Raw genomic sequence first — 18,521 nt, forward strand, 5'->3', positions numbered from 1 at the left:
TACATACAGGGCTGATTTAAAGAGGCTTCTACATTGTTTGCATCTGTACATTCCTCGTGACAGTTGGACAGCTACTGGTTCACAACCAATTTCTGAAAGAAACATTAAACATTCATCCCATTACATAAACTCAAGGTCAGAATCCAATTTATACAGTTTATTGCATACCCCAAAATAATAGCAACCAAACCAAGTAGTTTTACAACTATCTGGTTTCTGTTGGTTTCACTTCAAAGTTCCAGGGAAAAAACGTAAAAGTTTCAAATACTGTAAAGTTTCTTTCTTTTCACACTACGATAAAAACCAAAATCAACTTTCCAAAGCTTCAAATTCTCTACACAAATCTCAAAACTTTATTCTTTGTTACAAAACAAAGTTCTAAAACTAATGTCAGTAAGATTGAAGTAAGTCTTACAAGGTTCTGACATATCCAACATGAAAGTCACAGCATCAGAAAGTTCTATTATAGACCTACTTTTTGCCACTTGGCTCTTCAAAAATGATACTAATTCCTGGATTTCTCACCACCCCCACTTTTCCTGGAATCCACTTCCTCTTCACCCTTCACCCCCAGTATGCTCATGGGAGACCAAGAGCCTCAGTCCTGCTGTTCCCAGCCCCGTGTTCTGCTGCTCCTCTTCCCAGCAGGACTGTGCACACACTAAAGCAGGATCTTGTTTCCCTCGGAGCTACTACACCCTGTGTCTTTAGGTTACAGAGATAACTCACAGGAGTAGCTCCTTAGGCTGTGCCCTCTTTTTTTTTTTTTTTTCTTTTTTTCTTTTTTTTTTTAGGTAGCGAAGGGGAAAGAAATGTTTATCAAAACCACCAGATTGCATCTACTGCATCACTCAGTTTTAATCAAGCTCAGCTCGGCCCAGAGCTGTTCATACAAGTTCCATCAACATCACACCACAATTTACTGAAAAAGTTTCACCAGCAGGATTTTGCAATTACACATTCCATAAGCATAAGCAGAAGTTGGAGAAGCAATCCATTCAACCAAGACCGAAGATTAAGTGTGTTAAACCCTTACCTAACACTAATGACGTAAAATTAAAGAGGGAAAAGAAAAATGTTACATTGTCTCCTTCCCAGGCCTGTGTCCTGCAAACTAAGTAGAAGGAGGAGTGAATAGTTCCTTTCCTTCCCAATAATTTTTTTCACAGTAAGACACTATTCTCTCAGGTAGAGACAAGATTGGTAGCAAGAATATAGAGAAATAATACAGTTACTAAAACCTTTTTAAATCTATCTGCATATCTATATATTTTTGTAAAGTTGCCTCTGTTTTGAAATGTACAGATTAAAAATTAGAAAACATTTCCATTCTCTCTTCCTTTCCAAATACAAGCTAAATTCCTATTAGAACATAAAACAGGAGTTTAAAATAAAAATTCCTATTTTCACTCTTCATATGCACATGGATTTCAACAGACCATCTCCCAATTTTGGAAATCCTACATGACCAGCAATGGCACCAGAACATGTGTATTAATAATACAGAAGGTCCTGCTCCTTCTGCCAACGAGTTTCAGACACTCCTGTCAAATCAAATTTGGGCTGGAAACTGCCAAGCAGAGATTAACTTTGTTATTATTAAGGTATTGATCTTTAGGTAATGCAGTCACTAATACCACTCTACAAGTATTAACAAGGAAAGCCACTAAACCGATCTCCAAAATCATAGCAATAGCTTTCAGAATTGATAAACTTTAAAAGCTCAAATAGCAATTATTTGTGCCTTTGCTTAATAAATCTCTTTTTATTCAAAATGTATTCTCTTTTAAATTAGGAATTTTTTGAGCTGAAAATTCTGCAAGAATCTCACACATGCTGAGGTTTCTAGCAGTTGTGATAGGAACATAATTTTGCTGGTTACCGTGTTGTGAAAAAATAACTTTACCTGCCCTACTTTATTTGCTTTTGAAAAGCTTAACTCTTGTAGAGGACCTAAGTGAACGAGAAGCATCAGTCTGTACTTCAATTTAATGACTTACATACTTTCTCTAAAGGAGAAGATGATGACACAGATGAAGATAAAGGCCAGCATTAGAAAAGTGGACTTAATATTTGAATTAAAACTATTTCAAAATTCACTAAGTTACATATAAGAAAGCAATCGTAAGAAACAGACTGAAGAACTGAAGGACTATCTGAACACTTCAATACTCACACAATTTTAATTTCTTTTCAGTGTTCTCTCAGATAAACTGAAAAGCACTGTCTGCAAAGTTGGTTTCTCTTGTATCCCATAAAAAAAAAAATCACCACACTACAATTTTTATGCTATTTTGTCCCTACACAGAGGGCCTCGATACTCACAGTAGATGTGCACATTATACTAAAACAACTGCTGAGCTTTTTGGTTTGGCCAAAAGTAGCAAAACCCAGCATACACACAGCTTTTTATATGTTTCCTATTATTACTAATAACATCAAGCAGGAATAAAAAGGGTGTGCACAAAGACACGAAGCAAAGGACCGAGTAAGAACTTAACCTCTGCAATTCTTGCAGGAAATCAGCCACACAAACCTTACCAGAGCTCTTAAAAACATTTTTCTGTAAGTATTTTTCAAGACAATAAGCCATTATATTTGCAGCAAAATCACAAACCAACCAATTTTCTCTGCTGTACTTTCTGTACTACTGCTGTACAGAAATATAAGCAGCAGGAGTGGCACCATGTTAATATATAAATATTACAGGTCATCTAAGTCTTGTTTTCTGAAGTGGTAAGAAAACAGCAGGAAAAAACAAGGTCTGCATCAACTGGTTCTTTTCTCCTAAACTAGCCATCACCTAGACTTCTTCAGGGTCAGATAACAGCTCAGAGACTTCAGTTATCATCCTTTGACACAAGCACCGATCACTATTATTCATTTCACCCGATCAACCAAACCAAACAGCTCAGATGCCCACCCCCTAAATCCCTACATACCTGTCCTTGTGAGGTTACACGACTCCTGCCTTGCAGGTGCTGATTAGAAACTGAAGAATGCCAGGGATGGATCTGACTTTGAGACTGTGCCCGAACCAGATCGGGTGACTGTGTCACTTGCTGTGGGGTTATGTGGTGTTCTAGGTCGTGCTCTAAAACATGGCTTGTGCTATCCTGAACAAATGCAGAATCATCGAACTGTGGCAGAAGGTCTTCCTGAAGGAGGTCATCTGGGTCAAGTCCTGTGAATGGTTCATTATGAGTCTCGACTTGATGAAGTAGGTTGTCATCTAAAGATGTAAAACCGTTGCTTTCAATAGGGTCAGTGAAATGGCTTATCTGAGAAGCAGAACCAGTGGAAGCTGGAAAATTAATATTCACAGGAGAGAGTTTTGAACTACTGAAGTTGCCCTGAGGATGCGCAGAATGCAACATTTGAAAAGTACTTGAATTCAGAGGTGTATTGGGATTCAACATGTGCTCAGTTGTTTCTTGCTTGGTCCCTGTTTGAGATGTAAAGGCATCGCTTCCAGTGAAGTCAGAGATAGAGTGTGTCTGCTGGCTGGTAGAAAGAGCTGTTGTAGGCTGAAGAAGGCTGGTAGGAGAAATGTGGTTATTAGAGTAAGAATAAGGAGATGAAAATTGTTGACTATTACTAACAGAACACGGAGTAATAGTTGGGGACTGTCCATCAAAGTTTCCTTCCTGATTCCCACAAAAATGTAATGAAGCACTTGCAGTTTGAGAAAACTGCTGAACGGACAGAGGCTGCTGTGAAGTCGATGGATTAGAAACCGAAGGAGGGTGGTTAACACTGACTCTGAGAGAAGTAGATACGTTCACTTCCATGAAGTCTTTTGGCTGACTCAGAGCATCCTGCCCCGTGTTGTTTCTGCTTTGTTGCGACCGTAGCGAGGCACACTGATGCTGTGGTTCATTAGCCTGAAATAAGGCAAAGTCATGGTGTGCTACAAAGCTTTTGTTTTGCTGCATAGACTGAGAATGTCCTTGGTGAAAAGGGGACCCATTTTGATTCGAAACCGTTGTGGCAGTTTGATGACCCCACATAGGACTGCCATCGGCCACATCTGGAAACATCCCATTGGACTGGCTTTGCGGATGAACTGGTGAACAATTGAATTGAGAGTGTGGTGATAAGACATTGTCAGCTGAGCTATTAAAAGACTGATTTACTGAGTGAAGCTTCAGTGAATCATACTGATTCAGCTGATCAAACTCACTCATCTTTTGTTGATTTTGAGCATCTTGCACATGGTTCAATGAGTCTATGTGCAAAGGTTCAAATTCTGCACCCAAATTCAATTCATCAACAAGTGAAACAGGTCCAGGTTGAACAAAGGCATCATCTGACAAACCTTCTAAGGTCTCACTAAAAAGATTGGCATCATCAAAAAAATCCATCATAGGATCAGTCATCTTGAGAGGTCTGTTCTGCTTTTTCTCTCAACTCCAAATGGAGTCAGTTTTGTCTCTCTGCAGTGAACAGAAACAAATGACATCCGGCAGTCACCACCTTATCCAAGGCATGCCAACATCCATTAGTGCTTCTGATGAAACATTCGTCCTCAAGTGTTAAAGCATCCTAAAGGAAAGGAAGAGGGGGAAAAAAAAAAAAGAACATTAATGGCTTTCCTCATTGCTCCTTCCCCTCCCCAACATTTTTAAGGATTTTTGATATTTTGTTCATAAAATTATACTTAAGTTAAAACCACAGATCAAACAAGTTATTTTTGCTTATATTCACTGCCCTGTGCAGGGGCAGGGTTTATATTTTTTGTCCCTTATATAATCATGATGTAAATGTAACAGGTTCATTTTTTCATTCACTCGAAGCACAGTTTTAGATTCTTCTTGGCCATATTCATGAAAATTACCAAACTGTATCAGACTTGCGTTTTACTAGTCCAGGATTAGAATTCGCTTATAGAGAAATCATATAATACACAAGATGCATACGGTAATTCTGTATGTTTAAACAAAAAACTTGAAAGGTTATGAGCTACATTTAAAATCAGTAGGAAAAGATGAGAGAAAAGAAAAAAGCTGAGAAAAGCTCTTCTATTTAAGTTGCATTAAGTTTCTGAGAAACAGTATTTTATCTCCTAAAGACATAATGGACTCTTGTTTGGAGAAAAGACAAGAGAATTAATACTGTGATACAAAGATAAAACATAGGAAGGAACTACCTTTGGTTCAACAGAGTTTACACACTTACCTAGCTCTGAAACATTTGAAACTATTCATAGTATCACTGAGCAATCACCAATGAATTAGTCTGCAATCAGGGATTTAAGGCAAGAGTTGAAAAGGGTGGTTAATCTAACTTTAGCCTAAAAACTCACATATTCTTAGTGTAATCAAACAGAATGGGAAATGAATGAAAATGCATGTCTGTGATAATTTAACTCCCCAGATAAGTAGTAACCCTCTAGAATACAGGAGCAGTCACTTTAAATGAGCATTTTGATGGACTAATCATTCCTTTATCCTGTTAATACATATCTCTAATTAAAGGGAGGGAAAAAAAGGAAAGAAAACAGCCACAACTTTTAATTCCTGACCCTATTACTAAAGGTCACCTTCATACTCTCCTCCTCCACTTTGGTTGTAATTCCTTGATGAATTTTCTTAATAATAAAATGAGTATAGGATCCTTCCAGAAATAAACACCCTGCAAATCTGAAATATTCTCTGATGGACAAGGTTCATGTTGAACCTAGTAAGCACAAAGCTGTCTTGGACAAGCTGATGAAAACCCGTTCTGCTTATATTCCTAGTCCACTGAAGGTGGTGTGACCATAGTCAGAATAAAGCCACACTTAAATTCACAAACCATGCTTAGGGTTTGAGTAGACAAAACTTCTGGTCTATACACAGAAAGGACAGATGGATCCTGTATCGTACTGAAAGGCACCAATTGGCGACATCTATCAAATATGGACTAGTATGAGTGCTAATGAATTGAGAGAACATGAATGCCATTCAAAAAGTGACAGAAGCTTAGGAAGATGACAGCTTAGCACAGCAAAGTAGCCGTGGTTTCCACATGATACATGTACAAGTTATTGCTTAAAGTTAGGATATCCTAAAGTACCAAAATAAAGGAAGCATTAATAGAGATTAGACCTCATTATCTCCTAACACTGATTAAGTTGTCTGCTTCTGATTAAAAGCAACACAATGATGACTTTCCCACTATCAAACACCTTCCAAGAGATGACAAACAAACAGCAGGATCCAGGTGGATGACCTGGCATGGGTTTAGGTTATTATAGCGTGGCTAATATAACCATCACTATATTTGCTAAATTCTGTGTAATACACAACAGCAGAACAGCTTTGTGGCTCTCTGTGATTTGCCCATCGATTAGCAGATGGAATACTGTGTCAAAAGAGGTGGACAGTACAGCATGTTAAAAACCAGATAGTCAAAGAACTGATCACTTCTGCATAGTACTTAGAAATGAGAGACATTCCCTCCCCAATATTAAAAGACAATTACACTATCATTACTTGTCAGATTTTAGCTAAAGCTTTGGCCAAGTTCAAAAAGCTCAGTTAATTAAATAATACAGAAGTTACTTCCTACTGATGTGCCAAAATAAATTATATTTCATCATAGATTTAAAGATCAATGTACATGTCAGATTTGAAAGGCACAGAGGGACAGCACAATTTCCTCAAAATCCCAGTAATGTAGAAAACTAAAAAAAGAACATTTAGTAGATATGAACTCTTTTGATCCCTAACAGTTAGGAGTGTTTGTGCTAGAGTGCCATGATATCCATAGCTCAATATGGATTGAAAAGATCCATTTTCTCTTATTGGTATCACTAAAATTTGGATAAAACCTGGTCAGGTAGCCTCTTTCATTAAGTAAAAACACACAAAAGAAATTAAATATATATACACACACACATATGCATTATTTTATTTTATAATTACTTTTCACTGGTATGCATTTCTAATTATTTTTGAGTAATAAGACATCTCTTTAGTAAAATCATACTCTCAACATACTGGTTTTGTTTAGAACTCTATTTCTGTTACAGAGTTCACAGACCTCATGCTAAATACTCAAAAGCTCACTCAAGTACCTTGTCTTTTAATTTGAAGATGACAAAGATTTGAAATGTACGGGTTTAAACTAAATTGTCAGAACTAAGTCCCAGTCCATGGCTACAGTTCCAGCTGTGAGTAAGACCATAAAACTGGAGCAAACTGGCACATAGAGCAAACTGTCAGAGTAACTCAGAGCAGCCTGTTATCAATCCTACACTGGTTTTGCTCGCACCAAACACCTCATGTAACTTTCCCTCCCTCTACTCCCCAGACATGAACAAACTCCCCTCCTACACCTCTCATCCTTTCTTGCAGGTAGCATCTGGGAAATAAATATAATAAATATAAATGAAGGTTTAGAGAAGAAAGAAAGAAGAAAAACCACACACACACAAACAAAAAACCAAACAGTAGCTTATCTATTGTTATAGTTGTTCATGCAAGTTCAAGTCAGCCAACATGACAAATGACAAATTTCACTTGGAAGGAAAATCCATTCTCCAATGCAATTGAAAACAAATTTCTACCGTTCTCAACCATATTTGCCTTCACTATGAATGGGACAATTTCTTACTGAGAACAGCTTTGCTTAAGCTGAACAGAGCAAAACCACACCAAAGTATATCACAGAACTCTCTGCATAAAACAACATGGTATCAGAAAGTCCCACCATGTGCTTAGACTACTTACTATACTTCTTTAAGAGATCCATGTTAGCATTAATTTTTAACTCAATTTTTAACTGAAGCCTCAAAATTATATTTCAGCAAGCTGTACTTAATATACGGAGAGAACACATTATGGCAAATTCTGTAACCTATGAAGTAATCTTAGCTGTTTTCTTTAGATGCCTACAAACATTAAAAAATACCAGTAGCTTTTAGAAAAAAAAAAATGTATTTTCTAGTGAGATTTTTGTGGCTGTTTTGTTTCTCCTGTTTTGATGTGCAGGTGTGTGTAATACCACAAAATTTCTTTAGATTAAAGATGGTTGACATTATTGAAAAAAAGGGTCGTTTTTTTTTAATTGCACAAAATTCACATCCTTTGCTTTTGTTGCTTTCCAAATTGGAGTCACTTTCTTCCCAAAACTCCAAATTCAAATGATGTGTAGCAAGATGCTTGTAGAACTGTTGTATATGTCAGAAAAGGACTCAAACCAAAGACCAATTTACAAATTCTTTACCACTGTTTTTCTATCTATAAGACTAAGAGTAGAACATTGATACTTAGACATATGAATTCCAGAATTAATTACTGGCTTGGGTCAAAATTAATAGCTAACATAAGCATCTAAAGAACCCTATACTATAAAAGTATCTGATAAACCTTTAAGACAAAATTAAGTTGCTGAAATCTTTTAAATTAAAAATATATCACAAGATATTTAAGAAAAGGGCCCAAGTCAAGACAAAAAATATCCTTACCACTGAATATAGAACACATCTCTTTAATGAAGAATTAAGAAGCTCAGAGATGTACTTTAAATCCAGATGGATAACTCATCATTAGAGACCTGAAAATGAAGTACGTTAAACAAGTCATACAACAACAAACTTCAGGAGTGTATATTCAAATACAACACCTCAAACTCAAAAATTCAGCAGGTACCATAAAACTAAGAAGAGCAGAATTAAAACACAATTACCAGTAGCCATGATTTTGCAAGTGTCTGATAAATAGCAACAATAGCACAAAAATAACCCATGCCTACAAACCTCCAAGGATGAAGGGCAGAGTCTGTTCCAGAATACTGAAAGGTTTAGAGCAATTTTAAGACACAATGCAAGTACCCAAAAAAAAAAAAAAGATTTAGGGCTAGGTTTTAAATCTGTCAGTCCAAGAAGTCCTGCACATGTCTTCTAACAGCAGAGTGCTGTTACACACTGACAGATGTACTTGCCAATGGGAACTGACACTGCCTTTCCAGGGGAACATACTTGCGTGACAGTTTTATGCTACTCCTTGCCTTGACAGCAGGTAGAGGAGCTCAACTTCAAGAGGATCTCTTTTTATCAGAAAGAGGCTTCAAAACATTACACAGTTTAAGGGAAAATGTGCATGGGGTGAAAGTAAAGGCTTCTAAGGCCTGTGTATAAAAGCCTCAAAGCAAGTAAAACCACCCTGTAACATAAAAAGACAGACAAAAAGTTTGTATATGAACTGACATTCTATACCAGTGTATTTTTCCATTTCAAAAACATGACCACTCTCTCCATGGCACAGAGGATCCTCCAGTTCCAATAAACAAAGTGATTCCCCTCTCCCTAAATACAGTTTTGTGATGACAAACTCTTAAACACCTTTGCAGGACTATTAATACACTTCAACCTTTAATCTTTATTAAAACATATTATATATTACAGCATTGAGAAGCAGATTTTAACACAAAGATTATTTCCTCTCCCCACATCTTTGAAACTATGTTGTAATGTATGCCAAAGATATAAACTGGTTATAAAAGCTACCAAAAGCCTGCAATGTTCCAGTAAAAAAAATTTATCTCACTCTGCTTTGGTACATAAATTAATACATTTATCCCCCTTTTATTATTCAATAACTTCAAGACTTATTCCAAGGTTGCTAAACTAAAATGTCTCTGCTCTGCATTACAGGGACACTTCATGAGCAGAGATACTTTTCTAAAATTCATAAAAAATAAGTATGGACCCAAACATATATGTAGGGGAAGACTGCTAAAATACTTCCGTCTTTGTTTGCCATCTATGTGAAGTAATATGAATTTTGTATCAAAACAGCCAGAAAACTTGCTCTGGGGGTTATCTTTATTCTGTACTGGAATTCCCATTATACAAACAGAGCTCCCATCAATCACAAATCCTTTTCACATCCAGAAATTAGAACTGAGTTTGAAACTATTTAACTGTCAGGTTCTACTTCAATATATCTTTTTGTTCCTAAACTTCTGCCTATTTAAAAGTTCTTTGTTGACTAAACAAAATTAAAGCATAAAGGTTTTACAATTTATACAGTAACTCAACAAAGGGAATCAAAAATTTATTATTTGAAAAAAGAAAAATCGAAAGCTTGCAATCAAGTAATTTATCCCAGTGTAAGAGTTCAACAGGGAAAAGAAAAACCTAATTCACCTGTAACTACCATTTAAGATAAATGCTATCTCGAGTTCTTGGCTATCCAAAACAGCTATGTATCCTTCCCCAACTGGATTCTTCTTGAATCCTCAAGATGAAAGAGAAAAAAAAGATGTTTCTTACTCTTTAGGACAATGTCCACTTGCTTGAACAGCTTCCAATATGGAGACAATTGTGGAATACTTAGAAGTTTGAAAAATCCTATGTCAAAAAGAAGAAGAAAACATATATAACAAAATATACATTCACCAGATCTAAATTATTCTAAATGTAAAATACAAGAAATACTTCAGACACCAAAAGAATCACTGAACCAAAGGGAAATTCACACAAAAGGAACTTTAAGCTTTCTTCAGCACCAAAATGGAATCTATCTCCACAGGTTCTCAAATAAACTATATTGCATATGAACTTTTACATACACATGTACATGTGTGTATATCTCTCTAGATATGCACACAGATAGATATCTACCTCTGTTAAATGTGATGTTAAAGGAACGTTTCGTAAAGATCCCTTCTTTGGGAGAAGGTCTGAAGATTTGCTTTAAAATCTTGAATTGGCAAAATTAACTAATATACAATAAAAGTTACACTTTTTAAACAGAACCAGAACTACATTTGTTATAAGCATGCCCAGATCCATATAAAACTCTCTTAGAAAGTTTTTTAAAAATTATCTCCCACAGCCCAACTAATACGGTATCTTCATAAAATACTGAAAGAAAAATACACGCCCCTAAATGCACATGGATTTCCTTGTTTCGTGATGAGTTTCCAAAGCATTACTATTACTAATAAAAAAAATGTGAACAACAGTAATCTTGGTTATTTCACTAAATATCTGAAGGGAGGGTGTCAGAGAATGGACCAGGCTCTGCTCGGGGGGTGCCCAGCAATGGGACAAGAGGCAACAGGCACAAATTGATGCGCAGAAGTTCCACCTGAATATGAGGAAGAATTTGTTTGCTGTGCAGTGACCGAGCATTGGAACCAGCTGACAGAGAGGGTGTGGAGTTTGCCTTCACTGGAGATGTTCCAGAACCATCTGGACACGATCCTGTGCATTGTGCTCTAGGAAGACCCTGCTTGAGCAGGAAACTTGGACCAGATGACCTGGTCCATTCTGTGATTCTTATTTTAGACACTAAAGCACAGACTATTATACACATTACTGTAACAGGAAATAAACTCTTCATTTCAATTAGATGGGAATAACTACAAAATGTATATTTTTTTAAACATCATGTAAATTTTAATAAAACAGTTAAGTTTTGCACAACATCCTTGTGTGCTTTTATGTCTGCAGTCTTGGCAAATACCTTTAGAAAATTTAACAGCACCAGTTGAAGAAATTATTATTTTCAGCTACCTTCTTCACCTGCCAAAGGTTATTGCCCTTAAAGTAAAGCCTGCAGAACAAAATGTGTAGGTGTGCATCTGCTGCTTCAGCATGGAGTATCCCAATTCAGTTTTAACTCTTCCTCTTTTTTGTTTAAACAAACCCATTAGATTATGCACTAAATGTGAAGTGTGTGTGTGTGTATATATATATATATTCTGATTTATCATTTATATTTGTGAACATCAGTTGCAATAAAGGTTCAATAATAATACAGAGAATGGCAACATCAGAATCTGCTACAATTCACAGTGATCTAGAAAGATACCAAAAGTTTGGAGTATCTTCTTGAAAAGAACAATCTTTATCACCAAGTCAGTTTATTTTAGTAAAAATAACTGCTAAGAAGTTCAGGGCTTTGGCTATCAGACTGCTGAAGGAATCCATACTAGTAATCAGTACTGCTCTTAAAATATTGCAGTTTTCCTTCTCTATAGTGTACCCTTGAAGACTTTCAAATATTTCAGGACTTCAGTGACTTCCTGCTTATTTTTCTAATACAGTTAAAATCTTCCCATGATTAGTTCATCAGGTTTGCATACCACTAAAATCAACTTTTTTTTTTTTAGTGTGTCTGTACAGAATGCAAATGCCTCTTTTCACCCCCTTTAGTTGTCCAAAGAGAGTAGCATATTCAGTGTAACGTATTTGTAATTTACAGTTTGCTCCTGATCACTAGAAAGACAGTTACACAAACTTCCTTGTAAGTTTAAAAAGAGAATTCTCTGGTGCTGCTGAGATTTCAGATGAAAGCATCACAAGATACTTACATCACAAAGTTTCTATAATTTTGACATAAGTTTCAACATTACACCTTAATGAGACCTATAAAATACGCATCCGAATTCCAGTATCTTTCCTGAGGAACTATATTGCCATTTTAAGATTTAGAGAAGCATTTGCATTGAAAACCAGAGAAAAAGCCTTCTCATTTTCACATGTGACCTTAACCAAGATTTCATTACAAAACATCAGAGATAGAAGACTTCAGAGCACAGCCCTCTTTCATTTCACAATCTGATAATACACTAACTTCCAGTAATTCTCATGTTATAGCCTGATAAGCATCTTGGTGAACTACTGCAAGTTTATAACCTGGAAGTACCAACTAGAACAACACAAAGGATCGTGCCTGTTTTACAGATGCCTGTGGATCCTTATTGATGACTACAGACAACAGCTGTGAAGACCTGACACTGACAGACAGAAGTCTGCTTTAAGAGGAAAAAGGAGCACAATTCCAAGTCCTGACACTACCAGATTGGGATATGCCACTACTTCACTGAACAAAACAGGCTCAGGCATCCCACTGTACTCTGCATTAGCTGGCAAGAGGAGCTGGATCTATAACACAACTCTGCTCCATTCAGAGGGAGGCTGCATACGAGTTTCCAGTTGGTTTTTTTTTGGGGGGGTTTGAGAATTTTTTTTAAAGTATTTTGAAGGAGATTTAATACGAAAGTTTCCTAAAGAAGTTCCTCCCAGGCACATGTCAAGCAAGACACTCTGAGTTTGTGATTTTTTTCAATATACTCTTCTTAAATTAGGAAGTCAATTAAAATGAGTAACTCAAGCAAAGCATCACTTTTCATCTTGTCTCGTGGTTCCCAGCACACTCAGGACATGTTCCTGCATTCACCTGCAAAGGACAGAGACTCCAAATAACTTCTATTATGCCATCAATACACAGTCACATGAGTCTGACAGTCAAAATGGACTTTTAAAAAACTTCTCCAGTCGAGTGGGACAACAGTCATCTGTTCCTCAAGCAAATCTATGAATTAATTCTTAAAAACATGCATAAAAATCTGTCTCTGAAGCTAAATTTTAGTTTAGCTTCTGAAAAACAGCGAACAAATACTTTGAAGAACTACATACTGAAACCGGTGACACCATTCTATGGAATCAGGCCCATTGTTGTACCTGACACTGTTTTTAACCTACCTTTTAACTTGTTTCTTGCAGCTTAGTAAGTGAACATAGTGTAAAGGCAGCACTGAAGGTGGAACTTGGATCCAAGGTGCTACCAAAAGAAGCTTTTACTTGATCACTGAACTTTGTTCTAAGAGGTAGCCAAGTATATATCCAGATTCTAATATCTAAGTTTTGAAAGTGTTGCTAAGGTGCTTAAGTTTCTGAAGTCACAATAAATCTTAATTAACCACATTGTTAAAAAATGTTTGATTTAGAGTTGGTCTTCTGCAAGTTTTCAGCACTGCAGTTATTCAAAAGCATGGTCAATGCAAAACAAATTATACTTTTTTCAGGTAATACTTCCAGAAAAAAAAAACACTGCTGAAAAAAAAAGTTCTCTCCTCCCTACACTACTGTAAATAAGAAAGTCATGTGTTCAGCCTGTTTGACTTCTGTCCAGCTCACTCGCACAATTATGAACTGGTCAGACAGAGAAAATATGAGAATCTTACTATTCCTTCAGCCAAAGCAAGAGCTACAAACTCTTTGCAGTTGCTGTTGTATCAGCAACATAATTGCATCTTAGCATCCCAATTTCTTTTGCTGAAGGGGAAAGAGAATACTTCAACAACATAATAATGCTAACTATCAGTTCTTGAGTGTTTGACTAAATAAGCAGCTGTTTTCTCCATCACCCATGTCTGTGCATGCAGACACCCGGCATTCCTCGCACACCATTTCTGACTGCAGGAAGAGCACTAGGAAATAGAATGAGGACACCATGTGAGCCCAAGGAAGTGTGAGATTTCAAAGTGTTCATTAAGCTCACAGCTCCACAGTCTGATGGAGCCAAAACCATTAAAAGGACAACTCTAGAGAGGTCAGTGGAAGAATATAAAGTATCAACAAAACTAGACTGGTTAGAAAAGAAGCTGAGTGCAAAGGGTTACCAGACTTCAGTTAAACACGGGAAAGTGTTTCATCTGGATGACTTAGGAACATAAGTACCAAACATCACTGAGAATGCAGTTCATATACAATGATGGAAAGGAGGACAATATTGCAATCCAGTGATGAATAGGATTTGCCATTTGACTCCATCAGCTCATCCTAAATTGCATGAAAAGTATCAAAGAAATATAATGAAGCAGTATTTGGGCACCTCTTTCTACAAGACTGATAAAGATGAAAAAAAATGCACTGTAAGGAATCCAAACCCATAAAATATATAATTGTCCAGCTTACTTGTACTTTTTAAGTGTCTGAAGGATACATATACTCTAAATATAGGTAATACTTGTACTGTAATACACATTAAAAAATAATCTTACAACTAACACTATAAAGCAAGTAAGAACAGATCTATTTTTTTCATGGGTTCCACAAATAAGGCAGTTTTAAGGCAGCATGTCAAACTTTTTGGTTTCATCTGCCTGCATCACTAACTTGTCTCACTCATAAAAGGAAACAAATGAAAATTGCCTGGTTTAGGGTCTGTGTAGTCTCTCAGTAGTGATTCTTGTCATACATCTTTTAGATAACATCACTAAGAATACCTTTTAAAAACCACACTCTGCTTTCATCAACCTTTTTCCATGACTGAATTCTTGGACTAATCTTCAAGAACATTTAGCACCAGCAGCTCATGTGAAATGAGTAGGTGATGAGATTCCTCAAAATTCTTGAAGAACTGTTAGACTTCAAATTCCACTTCTTTTTACACTAAAAATGATAGCCTTACTCCTAGTGACGTGAGTTAATACAGTTTCATCACGAAGACCAGCATAAAGTTGTATAAATAGAACTCTTTGGTTAAACACGCACAAGCAGGTTAGCACAAAGTAAACCAGCACAGTAACTGTACCTACTTATGTGCCTGCCCTTATCATCTTATAAATGCAAAGTAAATTGATGCAGCTTGCTTACTAATGGGGAAAAGAAAAGCTACTTCACATTTACTTTAAGGTTAGGGAGTTCACCATGGCCATTAACCACAGAATTCTTGATAACTGAAGTTCACGTCCTACCTCACTTCCCACCAACTTCTGCATGTGCCCATGAGTTATATATAGGACCCGGCACACTGATACCTGAATTGGTAGCCATTCAAGAACATGTACATTAAGTTTTGCTCTTTAGTTTACACAATCCGGGCATTGAAGTCCATGGCACTTTGGAAGCCTCATCTGACAGATGCTCGAAGAACGAAAAAGTCATTATTAGTTACAGGGGTTAAGGGTTTGTAGAAACTAGTAAAACCAAAAGCTACTACTTGCTACTCTTACTTTAGAAGTTCACAAAGTATAAGACAGAAATAATTATTGATTTGAAAATATTTACCTTGTGAAACTAGCAAAAAGTCGATCTGTGCAAAAACAAAACTCAGAGACAGGGTAAAAAGCCAGATATTGCTCAGAAATGACTGAATGTTAATATTCCGCCTTGAGTGCTAAATATATTTATAATTGCATACAAAGGATTACATGTAAAACAAGGTGAAATAATTATATTACCTTGCACCTGCCAAATTGGCACTTGTTGGTGTCAAATAATCCAGGTTTAAAAACAGTTGCAGGGAGCTCTTAGGACTGACAGACCTGGTTCTCCTGAGAGAGGGGAGTTACTTTTTAAGACTACTTCTTACAAAGTCTCAAAAAGTACACAAGAGAACTAGAAACCCTATCCCCTCACACGAAGTGTTACTTTGTCCCCCATGAGCACGAATTATAACACTGAAGGGTTCAGCTCTCTTCTACAAAAAGAAGGGAGACTGAGCTTTATTTTCTCACACTGATGAAGTTAAAAAGCTTTCTTGAACTGAAGGAAATTTCCAATTGCTAAGGTTTCTTATGATACAAAGACAGCGAGGACTGGAAACCATATCTTACAAACTGGAAGCGTGTGCATCAACCTTGATGTTAAAGCTATCCAGCCAAATCAGAGAATTCTGAACTCTCTTCACCTGTTTTTATCCCTCTGCACAAAAATTTTTGCAGAAAGAAGGAATGAAGAGGTTCTGATACTTCACTGTGTTAAACCTCAATGGGAAATGTGATGATTTCTCCACTAAAATAAAGATGCATGCCACCTATCCACCCAATGCTATCTACCAACAGTGCCCAGCTAGCCTCAAAATCCTCTCCTTGTCATTCCTGAAGGAAGTCAGCTTGCAGGCCCTACCTGGAAAACGCTAGTCCATAAATTCCAACCTTGCACTTTCACAGACAAATCCCCTTTTAAGCCTCCACCCATGCAGAGGGAACCTGCAGCCATGCACCATCAGTTCTCCTCACCCCAGAAATCTTGCAGCCCAGAAGGGCAGCAGACTGCAGGTCTATCTCCATCCCTCACAGACACACCTCACCCAATGTCAATCCTACCCCTTCCTTCCCTCTTCTTTCCTCCTGCTCCACGTTTCCTACCGTGGTGGATCCAAGCCAGGGGGCTGCCAAACTCAGCTCCTCTTTTTCTTACTGCTTCGCCTGCCCTGGGAAATTATTTAAACTCCTCCCTCTGCCCACCTCTATTATCCTTCGTGGTGAGAGGCCAGGTCTGCCATGCCCATCGCTCTGCCTGCGAGGGTGCCACATCCCTTCCCTGCCTCGCAGCCCCTTCCCAAACGACACAAGGTGGCTGGGGGATATTCCTGCCCTGCCTCCCTTTCCTCTCGCTGGGGGAGAGGGATGCAGCCTCTTCCTCTGCTTCCCTAAGGAGACCAGCCCTCTTCCCTTCGCCCTGCCATCTTCTTACCTGAAAGAGGGCAGGACGCTCAGCCTCTCGCCACCCCGGGAAGGCCCAATTCCTCCCCTCCAACTTCGCCCCCACCTTGCGGCCGCCCCTGGGCGCCGCGGCGGGGCCAGGGGCAGGGGGGGACGGCGGGGTCCGCATCCCCGGGCGCCCCCGCCGCCTCCATCCCGCCCGCTCCCCCCCCACGCCGCCCCCGGGAAAAGCCTCGCCTGGCCGCCGCCGCCCCCTTCCCTCGTCCTCCTCCCACCTCCGCCGGCGAGGTGCGAGGGGCCGGCGCGGAGCCCCGCGGTGCCGGCGAGGGGCGGAAGCGGGCGGGGGCGGCGGCGGGCACAGCCCGGGTGCCGAGCAGGCCGCGCCGCGCCGACCCCGCCGGCAGCAGGGGCGGGCAGGGCCGGCCCGGTGTCCCCGGCACCTGGAGAGCGCGGCCTGCCCGTCCCTCCCTCCCGCACGTACTCACCGCCCGGTTCGCCATTACGGAGCGGCCGCCGCTGCCCGGCAGGAGGCGGCGATGCCCCCGCGCCTGTGACAGCTCCGCGTCTGGGCGGCCGCGGGCGGGCGGGGCGGCTTCCCCTCCCCCCCCGCGGGGATTCCCTCCGTGCGTCCCCCCCGCCCGCCCCGGGCAGGCGAGGGCGGCACTCACCGTGCGGTGTCGCAGGCCGGCGGTGCGGGGCGGTGCGGGCGGCGCGGGCGGCGCTCCCCGTTCTCCCTCTCTGTCTCTCTCTCTCTCCCCGCTCTCTCCTCCCCACGGGCGCTGCGCGGGAGGGGCCCCGCGCTCAGCCGGGTAGGGGGGGACGAAGTTTCACTCGGTCGGCACCGCGACCCCACCGGCCCCAGCGCACCCGCGGGGACGGGCTGGGGGGCGCATTTGCATATTTGTCACCCCCGCGCTGATTGGCCGCCCGCGCGGGGCCGCCGCGGCGCTGACACGGCGGCTCGGGCTGAGCGAGGAGGAGGAGGGAGCGGGGCGAGGGGAGGAAGAGGCGGCCGGAGCGCGGGAAGGGGCGTGCGCGGGGCGGGCGGAGCGCGGAGGGGCGGGCAGGGGGGAGCCGGGAGCGTGCGAATTTCCTTCCCCGAGACACCTTCGCCCTCCCGCCGCAGCGCCCGCGGGAGGGGGAGCGGGGGCGCTGGCGGGGCGGGGGCGGGCGGCGCGGGGCCGATGGGCGGGGGGGCGGCGGCGGCGGCGGGCTGGGCACATCCAATATGGCCCCTGCGCCGGGAGAAGCCAATCCCGGGCGCGGTTACTCCGGGGGCCGGGTCGGGATGCGGGGCAGGCCCCGGGCGGCGGGGGTTTTCCCTGGGAAAGGGAAGCTCGGAGCTGCGA

General features: G+C 40.3%; 1 protein-coding gene across 4 annotated transcripts in view; it reads right to left on the reverse strand.

Moving 5' to 3' along the window:
• Window positions 1-18,017, reverse strand: part of CHD9 (chromodomain helicase DNA binding protein 9) — an 84,669-nt gene extending 66,652 nt beyond the window's left edge. For 2 of the 4 annotated variants that reach the window (XM_027879006.1, XM_027879003.1), the window contains exons 1-4: window positions 17,841-18,017; window positions 10,262-10,339; window positions 8,453-8,541; window positions 2,943-4,545 (exon numbers count right to left, since the gene is read on the reverse strand). In XM_027879006.1, the coding sequence (XP_027734807.1) occupies window positions 2,943-4,379 (1,437 nt within the window). In that variant the 5' untranslated portion in view covers window positions 4,380-4,545; window positions 8,453-8,541; window positions 10,262-10,339; window positions 17,841-18,017. Of the gene's footprint in view, window positions 1-2,942; window positions 4,546-8,452; window positions 8,548-10,261; window positions 10,340-17,840 lie in introns of those variants that run through there. The other 2 variants (XM_027879005.1, XM_027879004.1) reach the window with 2 other exon arrangements.
• Window positions 18,018-18,521: the final 504 nt, after the last annotated feature.

This window comes from Empidonax traillii, unplaced genomic scaffold, assembly GCF_003031625.1.
Source record: "Empidonax traillii isolate 1590-97213 ecotype Southwest subspecies unplaced genomic scaffold, ASM303162v1 scaffold49:size1601597, whole genome shotgun sequence".
Classification (NCBI taxonomy): domain Eukaryota; kingdom Metazoa; phylum Chordata; class Aves; order Passeriformes; family Tyrannidae; genus Empidonax; species Empidonax traillii.